General features: G+C 47.4%; 1 protein-coding gene across 1 annotated transcript; it reads right to left on the bottom strand.

Annotated features, from left to right (window-relative positions):
• Positions 1 to 12,483: 12,483 nt before the first annotated feature.
• On the bottom strand, positions 12,484 to 24,170 carry KCNV2 (potassium voltage-gated channel modifier subfamily V member 2). Its single transcript, XM_062207058.1, has 2 exons — positions 22,767 to 24,170; positions 12,484 to 12,765 (listed from the first exon to the last, which is right to left on the bottom strand). The coding sequence occupies exons 1-2, from the start codon at positions 24,168 to 24,170 to the stop codon at positions 12,484 to 12,486; spliced, it is 1,686 nt and encodes a 561-aa protein (XP_062063042.1).
• Between the last annotated feature and the right edge of the window lie 2,964 nt (positions 24,171 to 27,134).

A 27,134-nucleotide genomic window follows, 5' to 3' on the forward strand; every position in this document is an offset into this window, starting at 1 on the left:
TTTTTCAACCACAGATTTCTTTTTCCTTTCATCTCTTTGCTATTCCTTATCCCCTCGGTGGTCTCTCATTGTCCGTGGACAAACTGGGCAATAGAGGCACTAATGGATAGGACAAATCTACATTTTTTGGAACTTTTTCTTTACTTTTCTTTTATTTGAAAGAATTAGAGAGAGAGACAGAGAGAACGGTCTTCCTTCCATTGGTTCACCCCCCAAATGGCCGCTACGGCCGGCGCTGCGCTGATCCGAAGCCAGGAGCCAGGTGCTTCCTCCTGGTCTCCCATGCGGGTGCAGGGCCCAAGCACTTGGGCCATCCTCCAGTGCCTTCCCGGGCCACAGCAGAGAGCTGGACTGGAAGGGGAACAACTGGGACTAGAACTGGTGCCCATATGGGATGCCGGTGCCACAGGCGGAGGATTAACCAAGTGAGCCACGACGCCAGCCCCGGAACTGTTTCAAGCATTGCTGTGCTCTTGCACCAGGACACTTGCACTTGCTGTTTGTTGTCTCTTCAAATTCCATCAGGGTTGACATCACCTCCTGGGAGGGCTTGCTCCAATGTCATCCAGCACGTGAGGCCCACCCCAATCATTTTATTTTAAATTGTCTCCCTCCTCCCTCACTACTGTTACTCCTTGTCTTCCACATCTGGTTTATTTTTATCCATTGTACTTAACACCTAATATTTGTATGTTTCCTTCTTATTTGTTTCCCTAGAATGGAAGCATTATGTAGGCAGGGAATTTCATTCACTATAACCCAGTAGGTAGAATACTGCTTGATGTATATTTGGTGATTGGTAAATATTTGTTGAATATTTATTGAACGAAAAAAGATGCACTAGGACTGTGTTTTGAACCCAGGTTGATTAGTCTAAAAAATCCTCTGCACTTTATTACTGTATGTCATTTCAAGATGAGTGCAGTTCTAAACCAGATCTGTGGGAGCCACTGCGTTAGATGTGAGTGTGAGCGCAAGGAAGGGACCCCACAAAACACCCCAAATACAGGTGGTTGGCAATATAGTCATTTAAAAGCAAGCTTTTAAATTTTTTATATTTTTGTGTTTATTTGAAAGGTTGAGTTATAAAAACAGAGAAGGAGAGAGGGATAGAGAGAGAGAAAGAGTCTCGCATACACTGGTTCACTCCCCAGTGGCTGCAACAGCCCAGCTTGGGTCAGGCTGAAGCTGGGAGCCAGGATCTTCTTCCAGGTCTCCGACATGGGTGCAGGGGCCCAATCACTTGGGCCATCTTCCACTGCTTTCCCAGGCACGTTAGCAGGGAGCCGGATTGGAAATGGAGCAGTCCAGAGCCCATATGGGATGCTGGTGCTTCAGGAGGCAGCTTTACTTTCTATGCCACATCACTGGTCTCTAAAAACCAGTTTTTTAAAGTGCAAATTCGGGGCCCTGCACTGTGGTGCAGTGTGTTAAAGCCCCAGCTTGCAGTGCCGGCATCCCATATGGGTGCAGGTTTGAGACCTGGCTGCTCCTCTTCCGATCCAGCCCTCTGCCACAGCCTGGGAAAGCAGTAGAAGATGGCTCAAGTCCTTGGGCCCCTGCACCCATGTGGGAAGACCTGGAAGAAGCTCATGGCTCCTGGCTTCGGATCAGCTCAGCTCTGGCCATTGCGGTCATTTGGGGAGTGAACCACCAGAATTGAAGACTTTTCTCTCTCTGGATCTACCTCTCTGTGTAACTCTGTCTTTCAAATAAATAAAATAAATCCTTTAAAAAAATCAATAAAGTGCAACTTCACCGGACCTGCTGACACAATAAGGGCACAGAACCAGTCTCAGTGCTACATCGTCTTGCTCTTTCTGGTCCCTTCCCTTCCATGGAGCTCTTCTCCTCTTCTGTATTCCTATTTTCTCCTTCTCTGCCTCTCATTCTCTTACCTCTCACCCCTTTGACCCCTTTTTTCCTCTCCTCAGATTTCTCAAAGAACAGAGCAAATTACTTTTTGGGAAGAATTTTAATTTCCAAGGTGTGGGAAAAAGGAAATGGTCCCCTATCCCATGACTCCCCTGAGCCCCCTGTGCTGTAATGAAATGAATGGCCTGGAGGAAGCCGTGGTGAGGGCGGGTGGCTTGGTGGCTCTGTGTTCGGCTTCTCTCTCCCCTGCCCACTTGAACCCTGCTGTTCTACAGAGATGAGCAGTGCAGGGCAGACTTGTCAGCCGCCCCTTCCCCATGCTGCTTATAAAAACGAAATACATGACAGTTGAGCCTAGAGGTTTTGAAGAAAATGAAAGAGGGAAGGAGAAACCCCTCTAGGAAGTGAATCCTAAAGCTCATAGAAAACATAACCCTTTATCTGAGCACCAGGTTTTAATTTCCATGATGAGTTGGCCTGGGGGAGCATAGTTTCTCTCCGCTCTTAATAAATGAACCCACAGTAGTGGCTGCGGTAGAACTAGAGGGGCGCGTCTGAGGTGGAGACCCTTGCCCAGCAGGTGGGGAGCCTCTGCTCCTAGGGAAGTGTGTTGCACAGAACTTGGCAGACTTGGCTGGGGACTGGACTTTGGCTTCAGGAAGAGTTGGGTTCAGCCTTGCTGCATTATTTTCCATTTTTGAAACCCTTAGCATATTAGTTACCAAGTTTGTGCCTTAGTCTCCTCTTCTGTTAAAGGGAGGTAGTAACAGTCCCTGCTTCGCTGTCTTGTCATAAGGGGAGGTACATCATGCCACTACTGATGACTGGCATGAATTTGGGCTCTTATGCTGTGACAGACACGGTGTTCAGTGTTTACGGTATGCCCAGAGAAATGCTTGACATTGGGCATTCCAAACATCTCATTGCTATCCAGGACTATACAGGAAGCTGAGAAAGCATAGGGGAGGGACAGTCAAGGCACATGAAAGGTTCGGCTTGCCTGGAACCTTGGTACAGAAAAGAGTACCAGGACTTGTATGGATTAAGTTGTAGTTGTAGAAAGAAATGACTCCAACATCTCAAAGGCTTTACTCAGCAAAGTGTATTCCACACTCAATCTCTCTCTTTCTTTCTCTCTCTATCTCTTTCTTTCAATTTTTATTTATTTGAAGGAGTTACAGAAAGATAGAGACAGAGTGAGTCAGTCTTCTATCCACTTGTTCACTTCCCAAATGGCTGCAACAGCTGAAGCTGAGCCGATCTGAAGCCCGGCGTAGGAGCTTTTCCCTGGTCTTTAATGCGGGTGCAGAGGCCCAAGGACCTGCACCATCTTCCACTGCTTTTCCAGGTCACAGCAGGGAGCTAGACTGGAAGTGGAGCAGCCAGGTCTCAAACCAGCACCCATATGGGATGCTGGCACTACAGCCTAGGGCTTTAACCCACTGCACCATAGCACCAGCCCGCACACTCAGACTTTCTGTCCAACACAGGATGTACTCAGCACTGTCACCCAGCACTCTTGGCTCATGGGTGCTCCCTCTGGACATCCTTATTACAAGAACATAGGAAAGAGGACTGGAGTAGTGAAGCAGCAACTCAGTGCTTCTTCTCAGAAGTAACATCTGTTTCTTGTGGTCACATTTGCTGGGCCAAGGAATCCATTTGGCCATGGGACCTCCGGGAAAGCTAAAATGTTTGTGAATGCCTTTATGACTGCAGACCACCATCGAGGGACTCACACTGGATAGCATATGTCACTGATGTGATGTTTAGAAAAAGGAATAGTGCACTGGATACCTGTGATAGATAATGCCAGGTATTGGACATTCAGGGAAGAGAGTACTTCACATGGTTTGTGGAGGGCAGGCATCTGGCTTAACTTAATATCTTAACTGGTAGCCAGTTAAGATAGTTTTGCTTCCATATCACAGTACCTGGGCTTGATCCTTGGCTCTGCTCCTGACTCCAGCTTCCTGTTAATGCAGACAGCGGAAGGCAGCCATAGTGGGTTTTTTTTTGTTTTGTTTTTTTTTTGTTTTTTTTTTTTGACAGGCAGAGTGGATAGTGAGAGAGAGACAGAGAGAAAGGTCTTCCTTTTTGCCGCTGGTTCACCCTCCAGTGGCTGCTGCGGCCAGCGCATCTTGCTGATCCGCAGCCAGGAGCCAGATGCTTCTCCTGGTCTCCCATGCGGGTGCAGGGCCCAAGCATTTGGGCCATCCTCCACTGCACTCCCAGGCCACAGCAGAGAGCTGGTATGGAAGAGGGGCAACAGGGACAGAATCCGGCACCCCAACCGGGACTACAACCCGGTGTGCCAGCGCCACAAGGTGGAGGATTAGCCTGTTAAGCCACGGCGCCGGCCCGCCATAATGGTTTTTGTGCCCAGGTCTCTGTAGCCTGTTTGGGACATCTGGATTGAGTTCCCACCTCCCAGCTTCAGTCCCAACCAGGAACCATTACGAGCATTTGGGAAGTGAACTAGCAAATAGAAGCTCTCTTTTTCTCTCCCCACTGCTTAAAAAAAAAAAGTGTGGAAAATGAAATCAAAAGTTTATTTCGTAGCAATTTTTTAAAAAAATCATGCAAATGAGGGGGGTCTTCAAAAATTTTATAGGAAATGTATATTATGTAAAAACTACGCATGGTTTTCAGAGTATATTGTACCAAAATAAACTTAGATTTGAATTCCATGACCTTTTGGAAGTACTCTTGTTACCAGAGAAGTAAAGGGTCCTTGTCTTCACGCAAGAAAGAATTCAGGCATGAGACAGTAGTGGAAAGTAACATAGCAAGATTTATTAGGGTAGGGACATCCGTAAGAATGGATGGGCACCTCTCCAGACAGGACCTGAGAGAGAGAGTGCAGTTTACATTTAGGCTGGGGCTTTTAAGGGGATGGGTCTTGCCTTCCCTCCCCCTCTCCTTCCCCTCCCGAACAAAAGTTTCCCCCTGAAGTTATCAGACAGGGGAAGCCTGGCTAGTGTTGCCCCGCCTTAGAGGAAGGATGGTTATTGGGTAGAAGGGGCAGGACCCCCTGGAAGGTCATCAGGATCCGGGCAGGACGTGTGAAGTGCAGATACTGAGCTGCACCTGGAAGGTTTGGGGATGACTTTGAGATGCGGATGCTGGAACTAGATGTCAATTCCTTAGGCCTTTGTCACACACACATAGTTCATTTTGGACTTCCTACCCAACACTTTCATATCAATTTATTATCACAATAAGGAGTTCTTAATCACCCTGTTATAATACAGAAATTGAGGCTCATGGAAGTTCATTCACCAGAGCCTACCAGACACTAAGGATAGCAGAACCATAGTGTGCAACCAGTTCTGTGGATATATAGGAAATCAGTCAAAAACAGCAGGGCCCTGGAAGATGGAGGAGACTGATTTCTAGTTCCTCTTCCTGGGTTTTAATGTCTGAATCCTTACCTGGATGGCAAACAGGTCCTGCGCGTCAGCTCTGGCAGGTTTGTGCCACTTGCTGGTGAACGGCGGTGAGAAGCCATTGCAACAGGAAAGAGTGATGGGATGGACTAGCAGTGTCTGTTCGAGACAAAGGAAGGGCAGGGCTGGCAGCACAGGTACATCTCTGGGCATTTGTCCTAACTTCTCTGAGTTGCAGTAATATCACCTGCAAAGCAACATTAATAAGCCTGACTGAAGGTAGGAGTCCAGCCAAGATGATTTCTTGATGTCCTCAGCGGGCACCAAAACTTCTGCTCCCGGTTGCATATATTCCGACTGATTTGATGCACATTCTGCCATCATAGATTCATGGAAATTCATTTGTATGTGTGGAATGAGGTTATGGAAGAGAACAGATTGAATCATTGGAAGCTGCTCCCAGGCAGGGCATTGCTGGAAGCCTTTGATAGGAAGGGTAAATCATTTATTAGCATTAGGGTGACAGTCCTCACTGCCCTGCCCGTCATCAGTGTGCTGGATGTGCTTGTTGGCTTCTAAATCCAAAGGCGGTGTTTCTCAGTCTGGAGTGGCACAATTGTCAGATAAACATCGCTTATCTTTGGTTGTGATTCTGGAGAATACAATGGATCATTCTTAAAATACAAAGGGTGTATTCATCAAAGTTGCAGCAGGAAATGGATGGCACACTCAGGGGGTTTAATTGAAGAGGTGGCCAAAAAGATTCTATTTACCTAGGTGCAGCCAGGATGAAGGGAACTGACAAGGGGGCTGTAATACTGTAGGAGGATCAGCAGTGGGAGGCCATTAGCACTCTTAGGCCTAGAGGGACAAGCGGAGGCAAAGGTGTTTTCTGGAAAAAGATGGCTGGGCAGGGAGCCATGACTATGCTGGACAGGGAAAGGACAGGAAATACACACCCAGCGTTTCTCTCCTCTCAACAGGCTGAGCTCAAGGTTTGGCGCCTGGGTGATGCAGGCATGGGAGCAGCAAGACAGATCCCCTGGGCTATACTTCCCGGCAGGAAAGGGTCAATAATGGCTGAGAAAGACATGTGGAGAAATCTAGCCCATAGTAGACACAGAAAGCAGACTGCAAAGATCAGGTGAGTCTTGGAGTTGTCACATCAGAGGAGAGCGTGGATGGAACACTGGGGTGCAGGCACCACATTCGTCTTGATGGGAGGGGGCCAGGGCATCAGCCTGGGAGAGGGAGTTTGAAGCTCCACAAATCTTAAACCTGTTTTTCTGGACCCAGAATCTTTGTAAACCTGGCAGGTTTTGCTTCCCATTTTTTGTCAGTGATGACCTGTCTTCCCTAATTTTAAGGGATGGTTTCGTGTGAACCTGTCTGCTTAATTCCTTGAAGCTGAGTTAAAGCAAAGGAAGTACTTTTGACGCTTCCTGGGTTAGAAATTTAACAAGGTGATGCATATGGCCTTAGGTTGGCGCAGCTGAGAGAGCCCAACAGCCCCTCAGGGTGAAGACTGGGACCCAGTGAAATGAGAAGGTGATGCTTTTCCAGTGTTGTTGCTTGTGTTCTCAAAGATTTTGTTTTCCTCCTTACCAAAGGAGGCCATTCCAGCCTAGTGATCATACTGACAACCTGTGTTTCTAGTGCTGTATGTCTTAGCCAGAAAACCCATTCTAACTTCTGGGAGAGAACAGGGGGACTGTAATGCTTTATTTTTTTAAGATTTATTTATTCATTCTTTTATTTATTTGAAAGGCAGAGGCACAGACAGATCTTTCATCTGCTGCTCAAATGGCTGCAACAGCCAGGGCAGGGCAGGGCCAAGCCAAAGCCAGGAGCCCAGAGCTGCTTCTGGACCTTCCACAAGGGTGCTGGGGCCCACACAGTTGGGCCATCTTCTGCTGCTCTCCCTGCATTAGCAGGGAGCTGGATTAGAAGTGGAGCCACCGGGTCTTGAACTGGCGCCCATATGGGAAGCTGGCATCACAGGCAGGGGCCCAACCCTTACGCCACAACACCGGCCCCATTTTCTTTCCTTGATTCAACTTCCCACAAAAGGCCAAATACCACTCCTGCCCTCAAAACAGATGCCCCCATGAGGGCAGAATGGCCTCTATCTGCATTCTCCAGAACAGTAACATCTAGTCTACTTCAAATGCAATGAATTAGAATGAAGTAAAACAAAATTAGTTCCAGAGCCACACTGTGTGCGTTTCAAATGCTCAAGGGCCACATGTGGCTGGTGGCTGCTGGCTCAGACCGTAACGTTTCCATTTATAGATTGGTTTATTTTTTTTTTTAAGTCTTTTTTTTTTTTTTTTTTTTTTTTTGACAGGCAGAGTGGACAGAGAGAGAGAGAGAGAGACAGAGAGGAAGGTCTTCCTTTACCGTTGGTTCACCCTCCAATGGCCGCTGCGGCCGGCACACCGCGCTGATCTGAAGCTGGGAGCCAGGTGCTTCTCCTGGTCTCCCATGGGGTGCAGGGCCCAAGCACTTGGGCCATCCTCCACTGCACTCCCGGGCCATAGCAAAGAGCTGGCCTGGAAGAGGGGCAACCGGGACAGAATCTGGTGCCCTGACTGGGACTAGAACCTGGTGTGCCAGCGCCACAGGTGGAGAATTAGCCTATTGAGCCGTGGTGCCGGCCTAGATTGGTTTAGATTGCCATACAGAGTTCCGGATGGGCTGTGGAGCTGGCTATAGGACTTTTTTTTTTTCTTTTCTTTTTTTTAAAGATTTATTTATTTTACTTGAAAGGTGGAGTTAGAGGGAGAGGCAGAAGCAGAGAGAATCTTCCGTCCACTGGTTCACTCCCTAAGTGGCTGGGATGGCTGGAGCTGGGCCAGTCCGAAACCAGGAGCCGGGAACTTCTTCAGGGTCTCTCACATTGGTGCGGTGGCCTCCTCCCACAAGGACTTGGGCCATCTTCCACTGCTTTCCCAGGCCATTAGGATCGAAAGTGGAGCAGCCAGTACTCAAACCAGTCCCCATTTGGGCTTAACCTGTTATGCCACAGCGCCGGCCCCTGGCTATAGAATTTAACAGCTGTCTTCATCCACGGACTCCTTTCTTGGTGACAAATGACTTTACCTGGGCTTACAGTTTTCTTGTGCCACTAGCAAAATAGTGATGATCGTCATGATGATGCTAATGGCCCCCATTTATTTAGTACTTGACATGTGCCAAATAGTGTGCCAGTAGTTTAAATATATACACTATACCATTTAATTACCCCTGCAATCTAAAGCACACTGTTATCTCCATGTTATCAGTGCAGAAACTGAAGCTCAGAGACATGCAATAATCACACACCCCTTAGGTTATACCGTGAGAAAATGCCAAGACTCGGCTGTTTTTGATGAACAGGGTACTTTCACATGGCTCGACCTCTCAGGACTCGGAAGAGCCAGGTCATCAGGGCTCAGCCTGTGAAGGTGGCCATCTTGAAACTTCCTACATAGGGCCGTTGAAGAAGTCAATGAAATAATGTCAGTTGTGTGCTGGTGCACCGGGAGGCTCAGGAAATGCTCTGTGTTAACTCCCTTCTGTTGGTTTCCCTCGCTGGGGAGGCAGTGTACAGCTGGCGGAGCGGATGTGGCTTCGGAGGAGGGAGCCCACCGCCTTGTACTAGCTCTCCTCCCAGGGACCTGGAAGAGTCCATCTCTGTCATCAAGACCTCGGCCAGCCTTCCCCCTGCTGGCCCCACTCCTTTCTCTCAGGGAGTCTGTTCTGCTGGGCAGGTCTGGGTCATCTTCCCTACGCCTCCGGCAGAGGGAGGGATGAGAGCGGCCTTGTCTATTCCCCAGCAGATGTGCTCTGTCAACAAACCCCGCCCTGGGAGCCCTCAGAAGAGCAGGAAGCTGGAGGGGCCTGGAAGGGCTGGCTGCTGTGTTGAGCGGGTCAGGTGGTTACTTAAGCTGTGCTCTGGACCTCCTGCAAGTTGGGACTGTTTATGAGACTCTGGCAGGGAGACTGCTTGGAAATGCCTAACTCTTCTTCATGGTGAGAGGGAAAAGAAGTCTTCCCTGCACCTGCTGTTCCTGCAGGGTTTTAGGACGTGAGGGGTCATTGCCATTCTTCCGAGCAAACTTTGCTTCCAAAAGCAATAGTAGAGGACTACCAGATTTAGCAGAAAAACATGTAGGACACCCAACTAAATTCGAATGTCAGATATATAGTAACTTTCTAGTGGAAGTATATAGCATATAGTATCTGGGGCAGTGTTTGCAAACATGATTTGTTGTTTGTCTGAAATTCACATTTGCCTGGTGCTGTGGCTGGAATGGGGCTCCTCCAAGGTACAGGTGTTGTCATTGTGACAGAATTAAGAGGAGGGGTCTTTAAGAGGTGATGAGGCCTTGGGAGGCCCACGAGGAGGGGGAAGGCCTTTATAACAGAGGCTTCCCAGGGCTTCAGTGAGCTTTCCCCTCCTCCAGGTCCATGTGAGGAGGCAGCATTCCTTTCCTCCGGGAGAGGCAGCTCAGGGGCACCACCTTGGAAGCAGAGAGCCACGCTCCCCGGGCAGCCGGACCTGCAGGCACCTTGAGTATTGACTGCCAGCCTCCAGAAATGTAAGAAATATATTTCGGTTCTTTATACATTACCCAGTCTGTAGTGTCCGCTTACAACAGCACAAAACACACCAGGACACCTTGGCGTGCGGTACTTTATCTGGCCACCTTACAACAGTAGGCACTGGGTCACGCTTCAGAAACCAAGTCATTTATGCTGATGGTAAGAACGCTTGGGAGTAAGGGGGAGGGAGTAAAATCCGAGTGCCGGTTTTCTCAGCTGCCACCTAGTTTCATGATCACTGCTCCTCATGGGAGGGGTGGAGCCAGGTGATTTAGGCCCGAGGCTGGGACCACCAGCCACCTGCAGCTCTTAAGAAATGCAAATTCTTGGGCTATAACCCAGACCTGTAGTCGCAGATAACTGGGAGCAGAGCCCCACAAAAGCCCCCCAGGTGACGCTGAGCCAGGTTGAGAACCCCAAGTCTGCACTCCAGCCAGAGCGTCGGGGACCACACAGACCTGGGCTTGGAGCTGGGCCCACCATTTCCTGGCTGCAAAACTGTGGTTGAATTAATTCAACCGCTAAGCCTCTAAGCTCTAAATTCAAAAGGAATGTGTTACACTCCAGCTTGACTGGAGTTATACGGTGTACACCCAACCCACGGTGCCTGTCCCTGGAGGACACATTCGATGAGTCAAGTCGACTCCTGCTTTCATGACAGAAGAGAAGGCTCAGGCCTGTCCAGGGGTGAATTGATCAGCAAGGCAAACCCCAGTTACAGGAGCGCTGTGTGCGCATGCTCCATTCAAACGCACTTTGCATTTTCAAATCCTCGGTTTCCAATAGCCCCACGGAGGGAGGAAGGAATGGTGAGGACATGGCTGCAGGGAGAAAGCAATGGCTTCCTGTGGCCACTGGTTTTCCAATGCACAGTCGGCGCCACCTGATTTGGATCCCTTTGTTCAGGGCTTGGCCCAGAGCAATGGTGCAAAGGAGAGAGGTTTTGTTTGGTTTTCCTTCTGTTTCGTGGAAAGAAGAAAAGGCGGCAGAGAAATGAGGACAGGGTTGAGGCTCCTTTCAAGGCAAATAGCACACAGATCTTCGGGTCAAATGTGACGAGTCCTGTGTTCGTTGTTGGCACTGTTGACATTTTGGGTGACACGGTTGGTGTGTGTGTGTGTGTGTGTGTCCTGCGCACTGTAGCATGCCTAGCAGCATTCTAGGCCCCTACCTACCAGTCGCTGGACGCCCCATATCCTCCCTCACAGTGGTGGCATTCGGAAACATAAACAACTGGAACATCTCTGGTGTTTGCCCTCTGGGGAGTGAAACCACCTTTGAGAAGTACTGGTCTAGAGAATCTATAAGACAATACACATTTACACGATTTTAACAGCTAGTCCTTTATTGAGCACTTATAAATATTCTATGCAATATCCCATTCATATTACATGCTAGGTGTTAACCTACATTGTACAGTTGAAGAAAATGAGGCTGAGGGGGTTAAAGGGACACACCCCAAACTGTCCACCTGGTAGATCTGGGATTCTGATAGAGGCTGGTATAACGCCAAAGCATATGTAATTCCTGCTACAACACTCCCTGTCTTTGGAAGATTAAGACCGTTCTTTGTCATTAGGTAAGGAAATTATTTTCAAGTAAACTCAAGCCCCAAAATACTGAGTGAGCTGGATGACATGAGAAGCTTTAAGAGCAATCTAAGGTGTTGCTTCTCTTAAGCAGCATCCAACATGGCCGGCGCCGTGGCTCACTAGGCTAATCCTCCGCCTGCGGCACCAGCTCCCAGGGTTCTAGGCCCGGTTGGGGCGCCGGATTCTGTCCCGGTTGCTTCTCTTTCAGTCCAGCTCTCTGCTGTGGCCAGGGAGTGCAGTGGAGGATGGCCCAAGTGCTTGGGCCCTGCACCCGCATGGGAGACCAGGAGAAGCACCTGGCTCCTGGCTTTGGATCGGCGCAGCGCCGGCCGTAGTGGCCATTTGTGGGGTGAACCAACGGAAGGAAGACCTTTCTGTCTGTCTTTCTCTCTCACTAACTCTGCCTGTCCAAAAAAAAAAAAAAAAAAAAAAGCATCCAGCATCAGTGTCATTAGGAAGGTCGGACTGACATGTTGCACAGTTACAGAACAAGATAAGGTGTTCTGTGTTGGGTGCAAAGTGAGCATTTCTAGAGGTAGAAGTTTGTGAACTGAATGCCCTTTGTGTACATCTGCCTCCCATGTCCTTTGGTGGCCATTCGTGATGCTTTTAAGAACAACAAGGGAGTGATGGGGGTCAGTGTTGTGGCACAGCAGGTTAAGCCACTGCTTGGGATGCCAGTATTCCCTATTGGAGTGATGGTTTGACTCCTTGGTGCTCCAGTTCCAATACAGCTTCCTGTTAATTGGCCTGGGAAAGCAGGTGGTGATGTTCCAAGTACTTGGGCCTGTGCCACCTACCCATGTGGGAGACGCCAATGGAGTTTCTGGCTCCTGGCTTCCTTCTGGACCAACCCCAGACATTGTGGCCATTTGGGGAGTGAACCAGCAGATGGAAGATTTGTCTGTCTGACTCCCCCTGCCCACACCCTGACTCATCCCCTCTGATACTGTGCCTTTCAAATAAATTAATTTTGTGGGGGGATGAGTTACGAAGACTTGAAGTTCATGGGACCTACCAGACACCTGTCCCACCAAATATTAATTAGCTTGTCTTGGAGTGGGCTGTGTGTTGCTTCCAGCCAAACACTCGGCCAACTTCTTTCTGGCTCTCTGCATGAAGTTCACCTTTCCCCTCTCCCGACGAATGGCAGTGTACTCGTAAGCCTTGAGCTTGCTGTAGTAGTCGGAGAACTTGTTGTAGAGGATGGAGATGGGCATCCCGTTGAGAATGATCCCAAAAGCAATGCAAAGGAAGGCAAAAAGCCTGCCCAGGTGGGTCTCAGGGTACATGTCTCCATAGCCCACAGTGGAGATGCTCACCTGTACAGGGGGAAAGCAGGGGGAATTGTTAGCTCTGTGATGAAGAAGCAAAGGAAACAAGCAGAGAGGAAAGTCTCTTCTGTGTCCTTGCAGGTGATCCTAAGAAGGATAACAGCTCCTCACACAGCCAGCTTTAGGAGCTACCTAGAAATCTGTAGAGAGAGTTTGTTTTAAATCCTGACGCTAATGCCCAAATGTTCATAGGAGAACCACTACCCCCTTTAAAGGGTTAATAGAAACAACATGCACAGTGAATGCTGCTCTTTGCCTCTCCCACCCAGCTGGGGCCAGTGTTAGTACAGGGGGTGCCTGGGATGCTTGCATCATGGATATTCTGGAAAGAGTTTGGGCATAGCACCAGTCAGACCAGGGTTCAAGTCTCGACTCTGACCCTTCCCCCTGAATAACCTTGGACAAAACATTCAGACTCACTAAACCTTGGTTTATTCGTATAAGACAGGAGACAAGCTAACTCTGAGGATTACGAAGATGAAATAAGGGAATGAATGCTGACACAATACCAGGAACACAAAAGATATTACACTCCCTCATTGTCCTTCTCTCATCTGTAGAGTGGAGACAATTATAATACTTAGAAAATGTTCTGTAGTTCAAATGAGATATTTTATATGAAGGTGCCTTAATTGCTGGTGTCAGGGGAGACACATACTCATTATTTTGCAAAGGCACTTTTGTAAGACATCATCGACCAAAAATATATTCTCACTGCTTGGTTTTTTTCCCATCATTCTTGTCACACTGCCTTGAATCCCACTAATTAGAGATTTATTTAGGTTAACAAGCTCCTGTTTCAAAATGCAGATGCCCATGGGACTAGTTACCAGTTACTGCTGCCAGAGAAAATCCTGGGAGAATCTCTCGGGACTGTTTTTTATGCTTCGTGTACTGCCTTTGGTCCCCAGACTATTGACTGAATTACTAAAGGCCCCTGAAGCAGGACTGTTGCTTACAGTTGTAAAATGTTTGCGTGCACAACTCTGGGGGGCGCTCTGTGCTTCATAGATGTGTCTGGTTGTCACCACAGTCTTTCAGCAGATGGCAGTAAAGCATGCAAGGTAGTCCCACTGACTGATACTGAGGTGGCCTTCACCTTTGAAATGTGAACATTTTTGTTTTGATGCTTTTACGATTAGCTTGAACTTACAACCGTTGGTCAATTAGAAGGACGTGGAGAAGTGAACCTCTGAGGCCAATCTGGTAGAGCTGATGAGAACCACTGCTCCACTCAGCCCTTACTAAAGGGAAGGATGCCTGACATCTTTGGGGAGGTCGCGTGTCAGGGCCACTGCTCTGTTTCCAGTGAGAAATGGGCATTTTCTGCTTATTGGTATTCATTCCCACAGCGGATGAGTAAAAGTAAGCATCAAAGAGGTAGGATGGTGTGGATGTGCCTAAGGAAACTCTTTCCAGCTGGGTTAGTTGGGCAAGTCAGCTAAAGTTTCTCTGCTTCAGTGTCAACTTCTGGCAATGGACAGAAACCGTACCTACCTCCCAGGGTTTGTGTAGGAGTTGAAGGACTACCTGACAGCCGGAGTGTGAGCAGTAGTGTCAGTATGTGTGTTGTATCCGCACAGACAGGGACCCCACGACTTAGAGTTGGCTCCGGCTCAGGGGAGGCAGACAACACAACGGTATTTACTGAGCACATTCTACACCAGAAACTTCACCTATGCTTTGCTGACTAGGTGCCTGCTGAACGCGGTGTGAGGGGGCGTAGATGGGGCGCCCATGGGCTCGAAGAATCTCCTTTTCCTACTTTGGAACCAAAGGGTTCCAAACAAGAGGCAATGATCCAGTGAGCTTGATGGTTTATCTCAACATCTGCTTGTGTGTGCACACACACTCGTCACTGGCCACAGCAAAAGCCAGGTGTGCAAGCTGCACAATAGCGCCAACAGTCACTAGCACTATCACTCACACCTCTGTTTAAACATCTAGTTCAATCAGTTTTCCCTGGAGGAGGCTAACAGGGATTTTTGAATATGAGTTAAGTGGCAGCAGGGTAGTTACAGGATATGAAATACCCATGAATCCAACCAACACGGAGGCCATTTGAGGATTGGGGATTGGAAATGGGAGTGGGGGATGCTGTGGGGCGTGATGCTGGTGTGCAGAGGTAGAAGGGGAGGATACAGCGGAAGGAAATTAAGAGAAAGTGTTTCAAAGTGCTTATTTTAAATTTGTGATTGATCCCCACACTGGCTTTGCTTGACCCCCTAACCTTTTTTATTTTTTTGGCTGAACTTTGAGTGAAAAGTCAAAAGCAAAGAAAATTGGCTTAAAGGTTTGATGCATATAATATGGTCTAAATATTTTTGTCTGTATTGGATCTCTGTTTTTAGAGAAAAGGACTCTTCTGCTAGGTGGTTGTGTGACTGGTCCCCCAGAGGTTGTTCGAAGATGCACACTTGATACGCATTGTCTGCTTTGTGGATAAATGCATTCAACAAGTGCTCTGTTTCTTGCTCCTTGGCTCTGGAAAGGACTTGGAATTACTGGGCTTGAGGGAACCTTTTCTCTACATTTTGCAGGCCAAGCCATTTCTCCCTAGATGGACATTAAAAACTGGAGGCCTCAGCCTGACCCAACTGACCTCAAAGTGAGTTCTCATTTTAGAAGGAGTTGGGTTTGGAAATATGACCAAAATGTCTGAAATCTATCTTAATATCCTGAAAAAAAAAAAAAAAAACTGGCTGACTCAGGCACTCTAAAAACTAGAAAGTTACATATTTTCCTTTGCCTTGGTTCCCAAAAGGCAGAATGTACCCTTCTCCCAGCAGCTCATTCACTGATCAGCAGATCCTGGCCTGCCAAACAGGAGGACAGGCGTCAAGTGTTCCTCTAAAACTTTGAACTAAGTCTACTTGGATTTCTCATACCAAAAGGAATGTCTGTTTCTCTCATAATGAACTATGCATAGATTGCCTCCTGCTAGTCCACATATCTAGGTATTAGGATCCCAAGGAATAAAGTTGATTTTTTCAAAATACTTGTGGTTTTCCCCCAAAAAAATGCTTTTGGGTAGCAAAGACTGAGTTATTCCCCATCTCAAGGCTGTTGTCCTTCATGGGAATCAACTTCCAAGGCCATACTTCATGGTGCTACCGTTGCAACAAATATTCTTGGAATTCCTCTTTTGAGTTATGATCTGAAGAAGATTCAGTGACAGGACTATGATGTAAATTATCATGTCCACTTTCGTGGTTAAGTCTGGGTGTCAATCCTAACCTTGAATGTCTTGTAATTATTTTAAATATTGGATCCAGCCTCAAAAAGGGAAAGATTGAGCACAATGACAAAGGAGCCAGTGGCCATGTCACAGGCTCTGAACATAATTCCTCAGTGGAATTCAAAGAATGTTTTGATTAGTGGAAGCACTGTTGGAATGAAGTCATGGGTAATCACCTTGAAGAGAAAAACAACCCTTATGTGTTTATTAGGGTTCTGACAGTTATGTAAATAGGACAATGTGTGTGGGGGAGGGGAAGGTATACATAAGCTAAAGCAAAACCACCAATTCTAGTTGGACATCTAGTTATGTTGACACAGAAAGGTACACGTGGTGGTGCCCTCCACATCCTTGGCTCACTTAGTACTTCTCCCTGCCATCTACAATTCTATTGTACTCCACTCGGGTACACTGAAGTGGAGGAACATACAAGGATATAAAAGGAGATCTCTCCAAAAAGTCCCAGCAGTGCCTAACAGCTTTTGTCCTGTTGCTAGCTCCTGTGCTATTCCTGAAGGAGCCATGAGAACTCTGACATCTTCGGTGCCCTGTGTTCACTGGTTGTCTCTGTGTTCACTGGTTGTCTCTCTCTCCCAGGTGGGGCCCTCTTCTGGGTGTTGGTCTGTAATTCTGTGACTAAGCATCTACAAACCACATTTCTAAGATTGCCTTCCCAGCTGTCTTTTGGTGATGCTCTGTCAATGAGAGATACTTTTGGGAGACTGCAAGGTGGGATCAAGACAACCTTGTCTCTCTTGCTGGTTATGGTTTCTCCCTGTCACGATCCCTCCACCAACAGCAGATAGTTAAAGCTCAGACCGTTGTCAGCACTCCTGCTTGCAACCTCACTACACTATCTTAGGAGTCCCTACAACATCAACCTACTGGCTGCTCCACCTGTGTACTGGGAGGTTCCAGAAACACTACCTTCTCCTCTTTGATCTCCCAATTTTGCAGCCAATGGCTAACCCTTTTAGTTGCCTATCTCTGGATTATCTCACTTTCAGTTATTTGTTCTTCAAACCTCCTAAACCGACATACCTATTTCCCTATGTCATAAACTTTCTTCTTCTTCTTCTTTTTTTTTTTTTTGACAGGCAGAGTGGATAGTGAGAGAGAGAGACAGAGAAAAAGGTCTTCCTTTGCCATTGGTTCACCCTCCAGTGGCTGCTACGGCCGGCGCATCGTGCTGATCCGAAGCCAGGAGCCAGGTGCTTCTCTAGGTCTCGCATGCAGGTGCAGGGCCCAAGCACTTGGGCCGTCCTCCACTGCCTTCCCGGGCCATAACAGAGAGCTGGCCTGGAAGAGAGGCAACCGGGATAGAATCCAGCGCCCCAACCGGGACTAGAACCCAGTGTGCCGGCGCCGCAAGGTGGAGGATTAGCCTGTTAAGCCACGGCGCCGGCCTATAAACTTTCTTTCTGAAACACCCACCTTGGGTTGTTTTCACTTTCCAAATGTGTCTCACACCAATCAATCACTGATTACAGTATAGCACTCTTGTAAATGACGTCATACTTCAGGGAGACAGAGATGGGAGCAAGGTCAGCGGGGCACAACTACCTGATGCTTCAGGGGAGATACATTTTCTTTTTAAAGAGTTTTTGTTAGTTTTGGGAGGAATGGGCTCATGCCTAGTTCCTTGTTTGATTTTCATAGTTTAAACTAGCTCTGGAAAGCTCAAACAGGAACAATGTGTTGAAATTCCAATAGCTCTTTTCTAGTTAAAACATACCTACACTGGAGGCCAATGATGACAGCTTCATCATGGAGCTGATTGTTCTTGTTGAGCTGTGCTGTGCATCTCCCACTACCAAGCAATGCGAGAGCCTCAGAGTAGCTACAACTGCTCCAGGAATGGACCAATTTTTCTGGATACTCAGAAGCTCTCCCAGATGAGAGCAGTTGACCCTTGTGTATGTTTCACAGTTTATCCCGTTTCCCAGAAGGCAGGCAGTCACTTTTGTTTTATTTTCCCTGCAAAGTGAGTCTGGAAGCAAAGCTTATTGCTTCCATGTGCTAAACACTAGCAACCAGTCCGATACGGTTGCCTGTGTTTATGGCAGACTTACTGCAGGCTAGCATGTTACATATGTCCCTTATTACATCAGGGCTCACAAATAACTTTCATCAGACAGACACGTAAGATGAGTCTATGTTAGATTCTAATGAATGAGTGTTGGCAGACGTAGCATCCATGAGGGATTTGCTTTGCAGCTGCAGACTTTAGAATAATGAAAATTACCCTACTCCTCCCAAAACTCTTGAGTCGAATTACAGAGAAAGATTGCAGGATACTTGGCTTAGAGACAGGGAAAATTACTGAAACCAAGTCAGATTTGGAGTTGTCTGAATATGTAAGAATGCACAGGACAATGGATTAGACAATCTGTCTCTAATGTGGGGTGAGTAGTTGACAAGTGAATATACCTCTGGAACGGCAGAAAAGAAGATCAATCATACTTTCCTTTGAATCATCTTTAAGTTTTCAAACTGTAGATGTATTTTATGAGTATGATGCATCTGAATAGGAATCCATTACTGCAGTAGCATGATTGTATTATTGGACTGAGTTATCCTCCTGTACCCAAGTTCTTTGCTCTATAACTTTGCAGTGGTTTTCTACTATGGCTGAGGTAATCTGTCCTGCGCCTTGACTCTGAGTTTGGCCATGTGACTCACTTGGGTTGACGGCTAGAGCAAAGGACAGGACAGAAATTGATGACAGTACTTGGAAGATTTGGGCTCACTTTATCTCTTGCTCTCCGCTACAGCCAGCACACATTCCTGTTGGGGGATGGCAGAGATGGAGTCCAATGTCACCTTTCATCCCAGCTATCAGTAAGCTGATCATCAGACAGTGGGTGAATGAGACCAGTCCAAATAAAAGGACCTGTCTAGATGAAACCAGACTAAATTGCTGCCTTTAAAATTCATGAACTAAATAAATGCTTGATGACTTAAGCCACTGAACTGTGAGGTGGTTTGTGATGCACCAGTGATATGGCAATAAATAACACAAATTACCTTAATACACATTTATCATGAGTATGTGCTTGAATTTTTGAAACTATGAGATGTATTATCAACAAAATATTTTTAGACCTCTAGGTTACAGTTACTTTTTGGATTCTACTGCTGGTGTCTGTTTAGTTGTAGTTGTAGCAATTTAGATAAGTTTCTTCTCATAGTTAAAATTTAATCTGAATGTCTTCTTTAGGACAGTTTTCCTAACTATTGACTGTCCCATCAAAGATAGATTCCACTGCTCAAATCACTCTCTACGCTATTACATTGTGCAAACACACCAGTATCTGAGAGTATTTATTATTTGTCTCTCTCCACTTAGTATGTAATCTCCAAAAGAGACAGAACTTGACTTTTTAATTTATCACACTGTAGCCATAATACTTAGAACACTACTTGGCACATTATAGATGCTCAGGAACTTTTTACTGAGTAAGATGGATTTTTGTGAATTACATAGGAACTGTTTCTGAAATACTGCATCTTTTCACTTTACATCTACATAAAAGAACCAAGATATCCTGTCTGCATTTTGATGGTGTTCTTTTCTCTTTGTTCATTGAGAATATGAACCTTATGCAGTGTAATTGAAGAGACAGAGTATAAGTGGATTAATTATACATGAACACTGGGGAACAGAGCAATCCTAAAATCCTAAAGGAGAATTGCTCCTATTGTGTTTATAGGTTAGTTTAGCACAAATACATGTTGTCGGTCTTTATCTAATTCATAATGATTTTACTGATATAAAAGATCATCAGAAAAAATGGATGAAGGTGATTGGGAAGGGGTAAGGTTGGTAAATGGAAATGTTGAAATATGAAATTTGGCCTGTGAAAATAGTGCCTGATAAAGATAATGGCCCCAGAAGATAACTCACATTGTTGAAAGCAATAATTGGTAAAATTTATTCTGGGTGCAAACTGGTAGTTTGAATTTTGTTATAAAATTTGTAAAACACTGATCTTGGCCAGTGCCGCGGCTCAATAGGCTAATCCTCCGCCTGTGGCGCTGGCACCCTGGGGTTCTAGTCCTGGTCGGGGCGCTGGATTCTGTCCTGGTTGCCCCTCTTCCAGGCCAGCTCTCTGCTGTGGCCTGGAAGTGCAGTGGAGGATGGGCCAAGAGCTTGGGCCCTGCACCCGCATGGGAGACCAGGAGAAGCACCTGGCTCCTGGCTTCAGATCAGCGTGGTGTGCCTGCCGCAGCAGCCATTGGCGGGTGAACCAACGGTAAAGGAAGACCTTCCTCTCTGTCTCTCTCTCTCACTGTCCACTCTGCCTGTCAAAACAAAAACAAAAACAAAACAAAACAAAAAAAACAAAAAACCACTGATCTTAAGAACAGTTATTTCAGTTCACATACAAAGGGGATAATTTGAAATTCTGAGACTTTATTCTACATTCAATGGACTGAGAGTTAAATGGGATCAATGGTCATTTAACTTACGGAAATTATTTTACAGTAAAAATCTAGTGTTAGTAACATAATTCTTGCCAAAATATTTTTTAACCTTTTGTGTATTAATATAAAGTATTATTGATTAAAACTAGTATAAAAGAGTCCACTAGGTCCCATGCCCATGTAACCTAGTCTTTTGGAAATTTAGATGAATGGAAATTCAACCCCAAAACCTTGTTTTATATCATCACTGTGTGGATTTGCTCTTTTGCCTGCCTGCTTTAGTTACCTCCAATATAAACGTCATTTGCCAGGGACAAATTATCTTCCGTGAGCCCCATCTGTACACATGGTTTATCTGCTATGGGGATGACCTTTCATCGCCTGGAGTACGATCAGAGGAATAGCATTTGGCTAGCTCGTTGGGAAGAGTCTAACAACACACCATCGTGGAAGGAAGCTCACAAATCCTGGTGTGCATATGAGCTCTCCGCTTTCAAGGGAACGCAGATTCACTGAACTGTAGAGGTCTGTAGGTCCAACCTCTCCTTGCAGAGATGTGGAAACTGAGAACAGGGAATGATGCAGTCAGCGCTTCAAGGTCACAGTTCATTCCTGCAGATCTGGGGCTACAGTCAGGTGCTCTTAATCTTTCCTCATGCTTCACTGTGCTGTTAGTAGTAAGCAGGGTTGGCTCACCTCAGAAGATCACACCGGAGTGTACGTTCTGACACAGTCAGTGAAAATACTACCTTCTAACATGGAAAACTGGTTCTACTTGCTCACTATCTATAAAGGCATTTGCAATATACTTTAAAAAACTACAGAAACCATACATCCAGTTCTTTGCTATGTATATTTTTATGCCATCTGATCTGAAAAGGTTTGACCAGTAATCATTTTGTAGGATTTATGTAGCGCAGGAGAAATGAAGGTAGTTGAGTACATGTCATAAATTACCATAAAAGGCAAATGCTAAAGACGACAAAAAAAAAAAGTAACTAAACAAACCAGGCATGCAAAAACAAATAAAACTAAACCTAAGGCTAAGGGAAAAGTGCTGGGTGTGGGGAGGGCATGCATTTGGACCAGCTTAGATTTCAGTCTTGGTTCTGCAATCTCTAGCTCTGTCTATATTCAAACTCTGTACCTCAGTTTCTCTAGCTGTAAAGTGGGGCAATAAGAGTTGGTCTGAAAGAAGTTGTTTTAGTTTTAGATGCTTCTTTCCATACTCAGATTTAACCACAGCCAAAGTCAGTGGATTTCAGTTAGTTGGCAGTGTTCAGCCAGTTCTTACCTCCTTCCTTTCATAAATCTCTAGTTTCTTTTAAAAATTGAAGCCACTTCCTACGTGACCTTTTTTTTTTTTAAATTGTGATGACCACCTCACAGGGTTGAGATGCTTAAGTGAGTAAGCTTTCTAAGCCATTTAGGAATTAGCTATTCAATAGATGGTAAAAAAAAAAAAAAAATAATGATGGGAATGCATCTGGCATCCATGAACAATGAATCTTTTCTTTTCTTTCTTTCTTTCTTTCTTTCTTTCTTTCTTTCTTTCTTTCTTTCTTTCTTTCTTTCTTTCTTTCTTTCTTTCTTTCTTTCTTTCTTTCTTTCTTTCTTTCTTTCTTTCTTTCTTTCTTTCTTTCTTTCTTTCTTTCTTTCTTTCTTTCTTTCTTTCTTTCGACAGGCAGAGTGGACAGTGAGAGAGAGAGAGACAGACAGAAAGGTCTTCCTTTGCCGTTGGTTCACCCTCCAATCGCCGCCTCGGTAGGTGCGCTGCAGCCAGCGCACCGCGCTGATCCGATGGCAGGAGCCAGGTGCTTCTCCTAGTCTCCCATGGGGTGCAGGGCCCAAGCACTTGGGCCATCCTCCACTGCACTCCTGGGCCACAGCAGAGAGCTGGCCTGGAAGAGGGGCAACCGGAACAGGATCGGTGCCCCGACCGGGACTAGAACCAGGTGTGCCGGCGCCGCAAGGCGGAGGATTAGCCTAGTGAGCCGCGGCGCCGGCAAACAATGAATATTTCTTAACACCTGCCTGTCATTATTTTTTAGACTAAATCCAGCCTAGGATGTTGAAAGGACCCATACAAATTTGGTTGTTTGCTTCTTATGGAGTTTGTTTCCCCAACCCTTTAACATTCAACTTTATTTTCCGGGCTGGAGGCAGCGACAGGATGGAGAGGGTGATGGTATGGTCTCTCTCTCCATGCCATCACTGGGGAGAGAACGCTCAGATGATAAAGGCCAGTCATCAGGGAGAAGCAGGAGACGCTTCTGCTGGGCTGGGGAAGAGAAGGAAAGAGCTCAAGGCTGGAGGAACTCACCGCCGCCCACCACCAGGCGTGCAGGATGCTGGTGAAGTTGGTGCCGGGCACGTCGTGCTCCACGGAGTAGACGGCGGCGGAGAAGGCGAAGATGCCCATGGTGATGAAGAGCAGCAGGCAGCCCACCTGCTGGTAGCACTGGCGCAGGGTGAAGCCGAAGGCGCGCAGGCCAGTGGAGTGGCGGGCCAGCTTGAGGATGCGGAAGATGCGCATGAGACGCATGATGCGCAGCACCTGGCCCACCTTGCCCACGCGGCCCACCGTCTCGAGGTCGTGCTCCCGCTGCGAGCCCTTGCCGTGGCCCTGGTCCTCCCCAGTGAAGCACTCCAGCAGCAGCTGCAGGTAGAGCGGCAGGATGGCCACCAGATCCACCAGGTTGAGGGCGCTGCGCGCGAAGCGCCGCAGGTCGGGCGTGGAGACAAGGCGCAGCAGGTACTCGAGCGTGAAGAAGGCCACGCACAGCATCTCCACGTGCTCCAGGATGGGCCGCGGGTCGCCGCCGCCCGTGCCCTGCTCTGGCTGGTGCTGCATCTCCTCCACCGTGTTGAGCGCCAGCGCCACGACCGAGATGAGCACGAAGAGGTTGGAGGCCACGCCCATGACCTTGGCGGCCACGGACGAGAAGGGCTTCTCCATGAGGTTCCAGAGGCGCTGCCGCTGCGGCCCGTAGAAGCGCATGTCCCGGAAGAGCTCCTCGGCCTCCTCGGCCTGCGCCTGGGCGCGCAGCTCGCGCTGGATCTTGAGCTGCTCGCTGAGCTCGTCGCGCCGCTCCTCGAAGCAGATGCGGCAGCAGCGTGGCGTGTACTTGAGCCGCACGCCCCAGTAGCCCAGCTCCTCCAGGAAGCTGCGCGGGCACAGCTCGTCGCGCACCAGCAACACCCCGGACACGTAGAAGTTGTAGATGAGCTGGAAGACGGCCGGGTCGCGGTCGAAGAAGTATTCGTCAGTCTGGACCTCGTAGTCGTCGCACAAGCCCAGCTGGCGGCTGCGGCTGGTGGAGGTGGCCAGGCGGCCCAGGCGTGTCTTGGGGTAGTTGGCCAGCTCGCAGTAGTCCAGCTGGTAGCTGTGGCCGCCCACGTTCACGTTCAGCGTGGACATCTGGGCGGGAGTGTCGCTGTGCTCGTCGGGCTGGACGGTGGCGGCTTCCTCCACCTGCTGGGCCTCCTCGGCCAGGTCCTCCTTCCAGTCCTCCTCCTCCGCGCCGTCCTCATCCTCCTCGATGTAGTAGTTGTAGTTGCCCTCGATCCACGGGGGGATGCTGGCCTGCGAGCCAGAACGGGCGCCCACGGAGCAGATGCTCCTGCGGTGCTGGCCGCTGTCGCTGGCGTTGGCGTCCTCACTCTCCCAGGTGTTCCAGGGCTTGTAGCTCCAAGACCGCCGCCTCTCTTTGCTCTGCCTCAGCATGGTGTGCCAGGGGGGCCCCCTTGCTTTGTCCTCCCGGGGGGGGGGGGGTGTCACGGCCAAGGGGAGCACTGATCGCTCGCCTCCCTGTACCCTCACAGAGACACCAGCATACCTAGGGGCCCGGGCATTGTCCTGGGAGCCACCCCTCCTGGGGCCCCGGGCCTGCGGGTCTGGACACAGCCGCCAGGTCGCTGTGGGCTGCTCTAATCTTGCTGATAAGGGAAGAAGCAAGGGTTAAGAGGGATTTGGAGCCTCTTAGGCCGTTTCCTCTCTCTCTTCCCCTCCCCCGCCCCTCTGACGTGGAAGATGATTATGTGGTCTTAAATCTCCAGATAACCTGGAGGCGGTGGAGATTATTGCTAATAAAAATGTCGGTCAGCCTTGGCCTTCGGGGGTGCTCGGGCTGTGTGTGGTGGGTGAGCTGGACGCAGTCCGCTGTGGCGTGTGCATGCCCGCGTCTCTGGGTGGAATCCCTGAGACTGCAGCCTCTGCCCTCGGAGTGGCCACTGCAGACAGCAGCGGACACACGGAGCCGACTTCCCCATCGGTTCCTTTCCCTCTCGGGACAACTGTTTGGTTAGGTCCCGTGCGGTCTGGAGTGACGTCCTTCCCCTGCACTCGCGTCTTGGCATTTGTCAAGTGAGTGCTGACGTGCACCTCTCGGGAGTCCAGGCAGATACTTTGTGTCAGTTTCAGCTTCTGTCTCTCCTCCCCTGCCCTGCAAGGGGGGAGGCATACTTCAAGGGAGAATCCCAAGACGGCAGGTGAACGTTTCTAGGGGCCTGTGCCCTCCTGTATCAGACCCCGTTAAAAGGTGGCCAGAGTTCAAGGGAAATGTCATCTTCATTCTGTAAAACATGACTTCTAAAAAAAAAAAAAAAAATCCTTTTGGTGCCCAAGGCACTGTGCTAATGCTGGAGACGCGAACAAGGTGGAGTTGCAGTGGTAACACCGAAGGAGCTCAGGGTCTGGGTGATAGCCAGGAATTGGTTGTTGTTGTTGTGTTTTTTTTTTTTTTTTTTTTGGATGTAATTTCTTTTGGATAGATAATACATGTTTGAATGTATCAAAAAGCACATTATAGTGGAAAGTTGATCTGGGTTCTGCCATTTACCTCCAGCTGTCAGGTGTGCCTTGAAGGAAGCAGCTCGTGTTACTCCCATTTGGAGATCCTTTGGGAAATGCTACACACAGACAAACACACACACGCGTGCGCACAACCTGCCTGCCTCCGTCCATCATCTGAATGGCTCTCTATAATTCAAATCGTGGAATGCTACATACCTTCACCATTAACCATATATCTTAGCGATGTCATCATACCTTGCCATCAGTATTTGCCTCATTTTGAAAATAGCCACTTAGCAGCCTGATAGTGATAGAGACTCAGGTTGTTTCCTATCTTTATTTTTATAAACAAGTGGAGCAGTAAATAACCTTGTGCATCGTATACATTACTTGGGTTTGAGATGTGTGAAGGATAAATTGTTAGAGGCCGAATAAGTGGGTCAAAGACGGGGGCTGTACTCTGACATAGCAGGTGAAGCTGCCCACCGCAATTCTGGTATCCCATATGGGCGCCGGTTCAAGTCCTGGCTGTGCCACTTCCGATCCAGCTCTTTGCTATGACCTGGGAAAGTAGTAAAAGATGGCCGAAGTCCTTGGGCCTCTGCACCTGCGTGGGAGACCCAGAAAGATGCCTGGATTCAGATCGGCCCAATTCCATCTATTGTGGTCATCTGGGGAGTGAACTAGCTGATAGAAGACCTCTCTCTGGCTCTACCTCTCTCTGTAACTCTGCCTTTCAAATAAATAGTCTTTTAAAAAATAAAGATGGTGTGTTTGTAATTTTGATGGACAGTGTTGAGTAAACCTTTACCAATTTATGACACCATCAGTGATGGAAATGTCATCAAACTTTCTGAACTCTTGCCGCTTTGATAGGTGAAAACATGTGAGCTGATGTTAATTTACATTTCTCTTATTAATGTTTCAATGTTTTCGTGTGATTAAGAGCTATGGTATTTTCTGGAAACTTCCTATACTTTGTCTAATTTTTCTAATGAACTGCTGGTGTTTTTAGTGATTTGTGGGGAACTTAATGTATAGTGGATACAGATTCTTGTGACATGGATTGAAAATATTTTTTCTAAGCTTATTCTTGGTTGAAATTTTTCAATGTAATTTTTTTTGTTTTGTGAATTGGGTTGTTATATCAGAAAAGTTTTTTACCTCTAAGTCTTAAGGTTTTATTTTTCACTCTTAAGAACATGATCCATCAGGAATTGACTTTGATGCAAAGAGTGAAGGAGGGACACAGCTTTACAATGTTTTATCCAGAAGTCTCAAGCCATTAATTGACTAATTCATCTTTCTGGACAGATGTGTAGTGCTTGCCCTATCAGGTAGTTCAGTCCATAACTCTACTACAGAGTTATGGAGACAGGTTACAGTAGCTGTGGAGTCTGCACCTGCAAATGTTTCATTTATGGAGTTGTTGATCCTACATTAGACCTTAGACCTACAGGCCAATGGTAAAGCTGCCTATTAGGCTTAGCCTTTGAGTTGCTAAATGTATTTCTCCTATTCTCTTGTTGAGTTCTCAGGCCACACAGCTAGCCATTTTTCTATTGTCTCTCCTTTATATAGTACTGAGCATTATCATGACAGTTGTCATGTGTTGCATCTGTTCCCTATCTCTTAAGAACAAATGATACTATTATAAAAAGTAAAACTGGCATTACTTTCATAGTTTTAACTGTTTCTCTTTCCATGGAAATCATATATAACTTCTTACCTAAAGCGCTCCCCAGTCTTCTGAAAACTGTGGAGTAAGGAATGTTTATAAGCTATCTCAAAGCTAAGTGCAAGTGCCACAGCCGTGCAGTTGACTAAGATTCCACTGCCTTAACAGACCTCACTGAAGTGACTATTTGCTGTTGTGGGCGTGTTGCTTGGAGTTTG

This window comes from Lepus europaeus, chromosome 12 (genome assembly GCF_033115175.1).
Source record: "Lepus europaeus isolate LE1 chromosome 12, mLepTim1.pri, whole genome shotgun sequence".
NCBI lineage: Eukaryota > Metazoa > Chordata > Mammalia > Lagomorpha > Leporidae > Lepus > Lepus europaeus.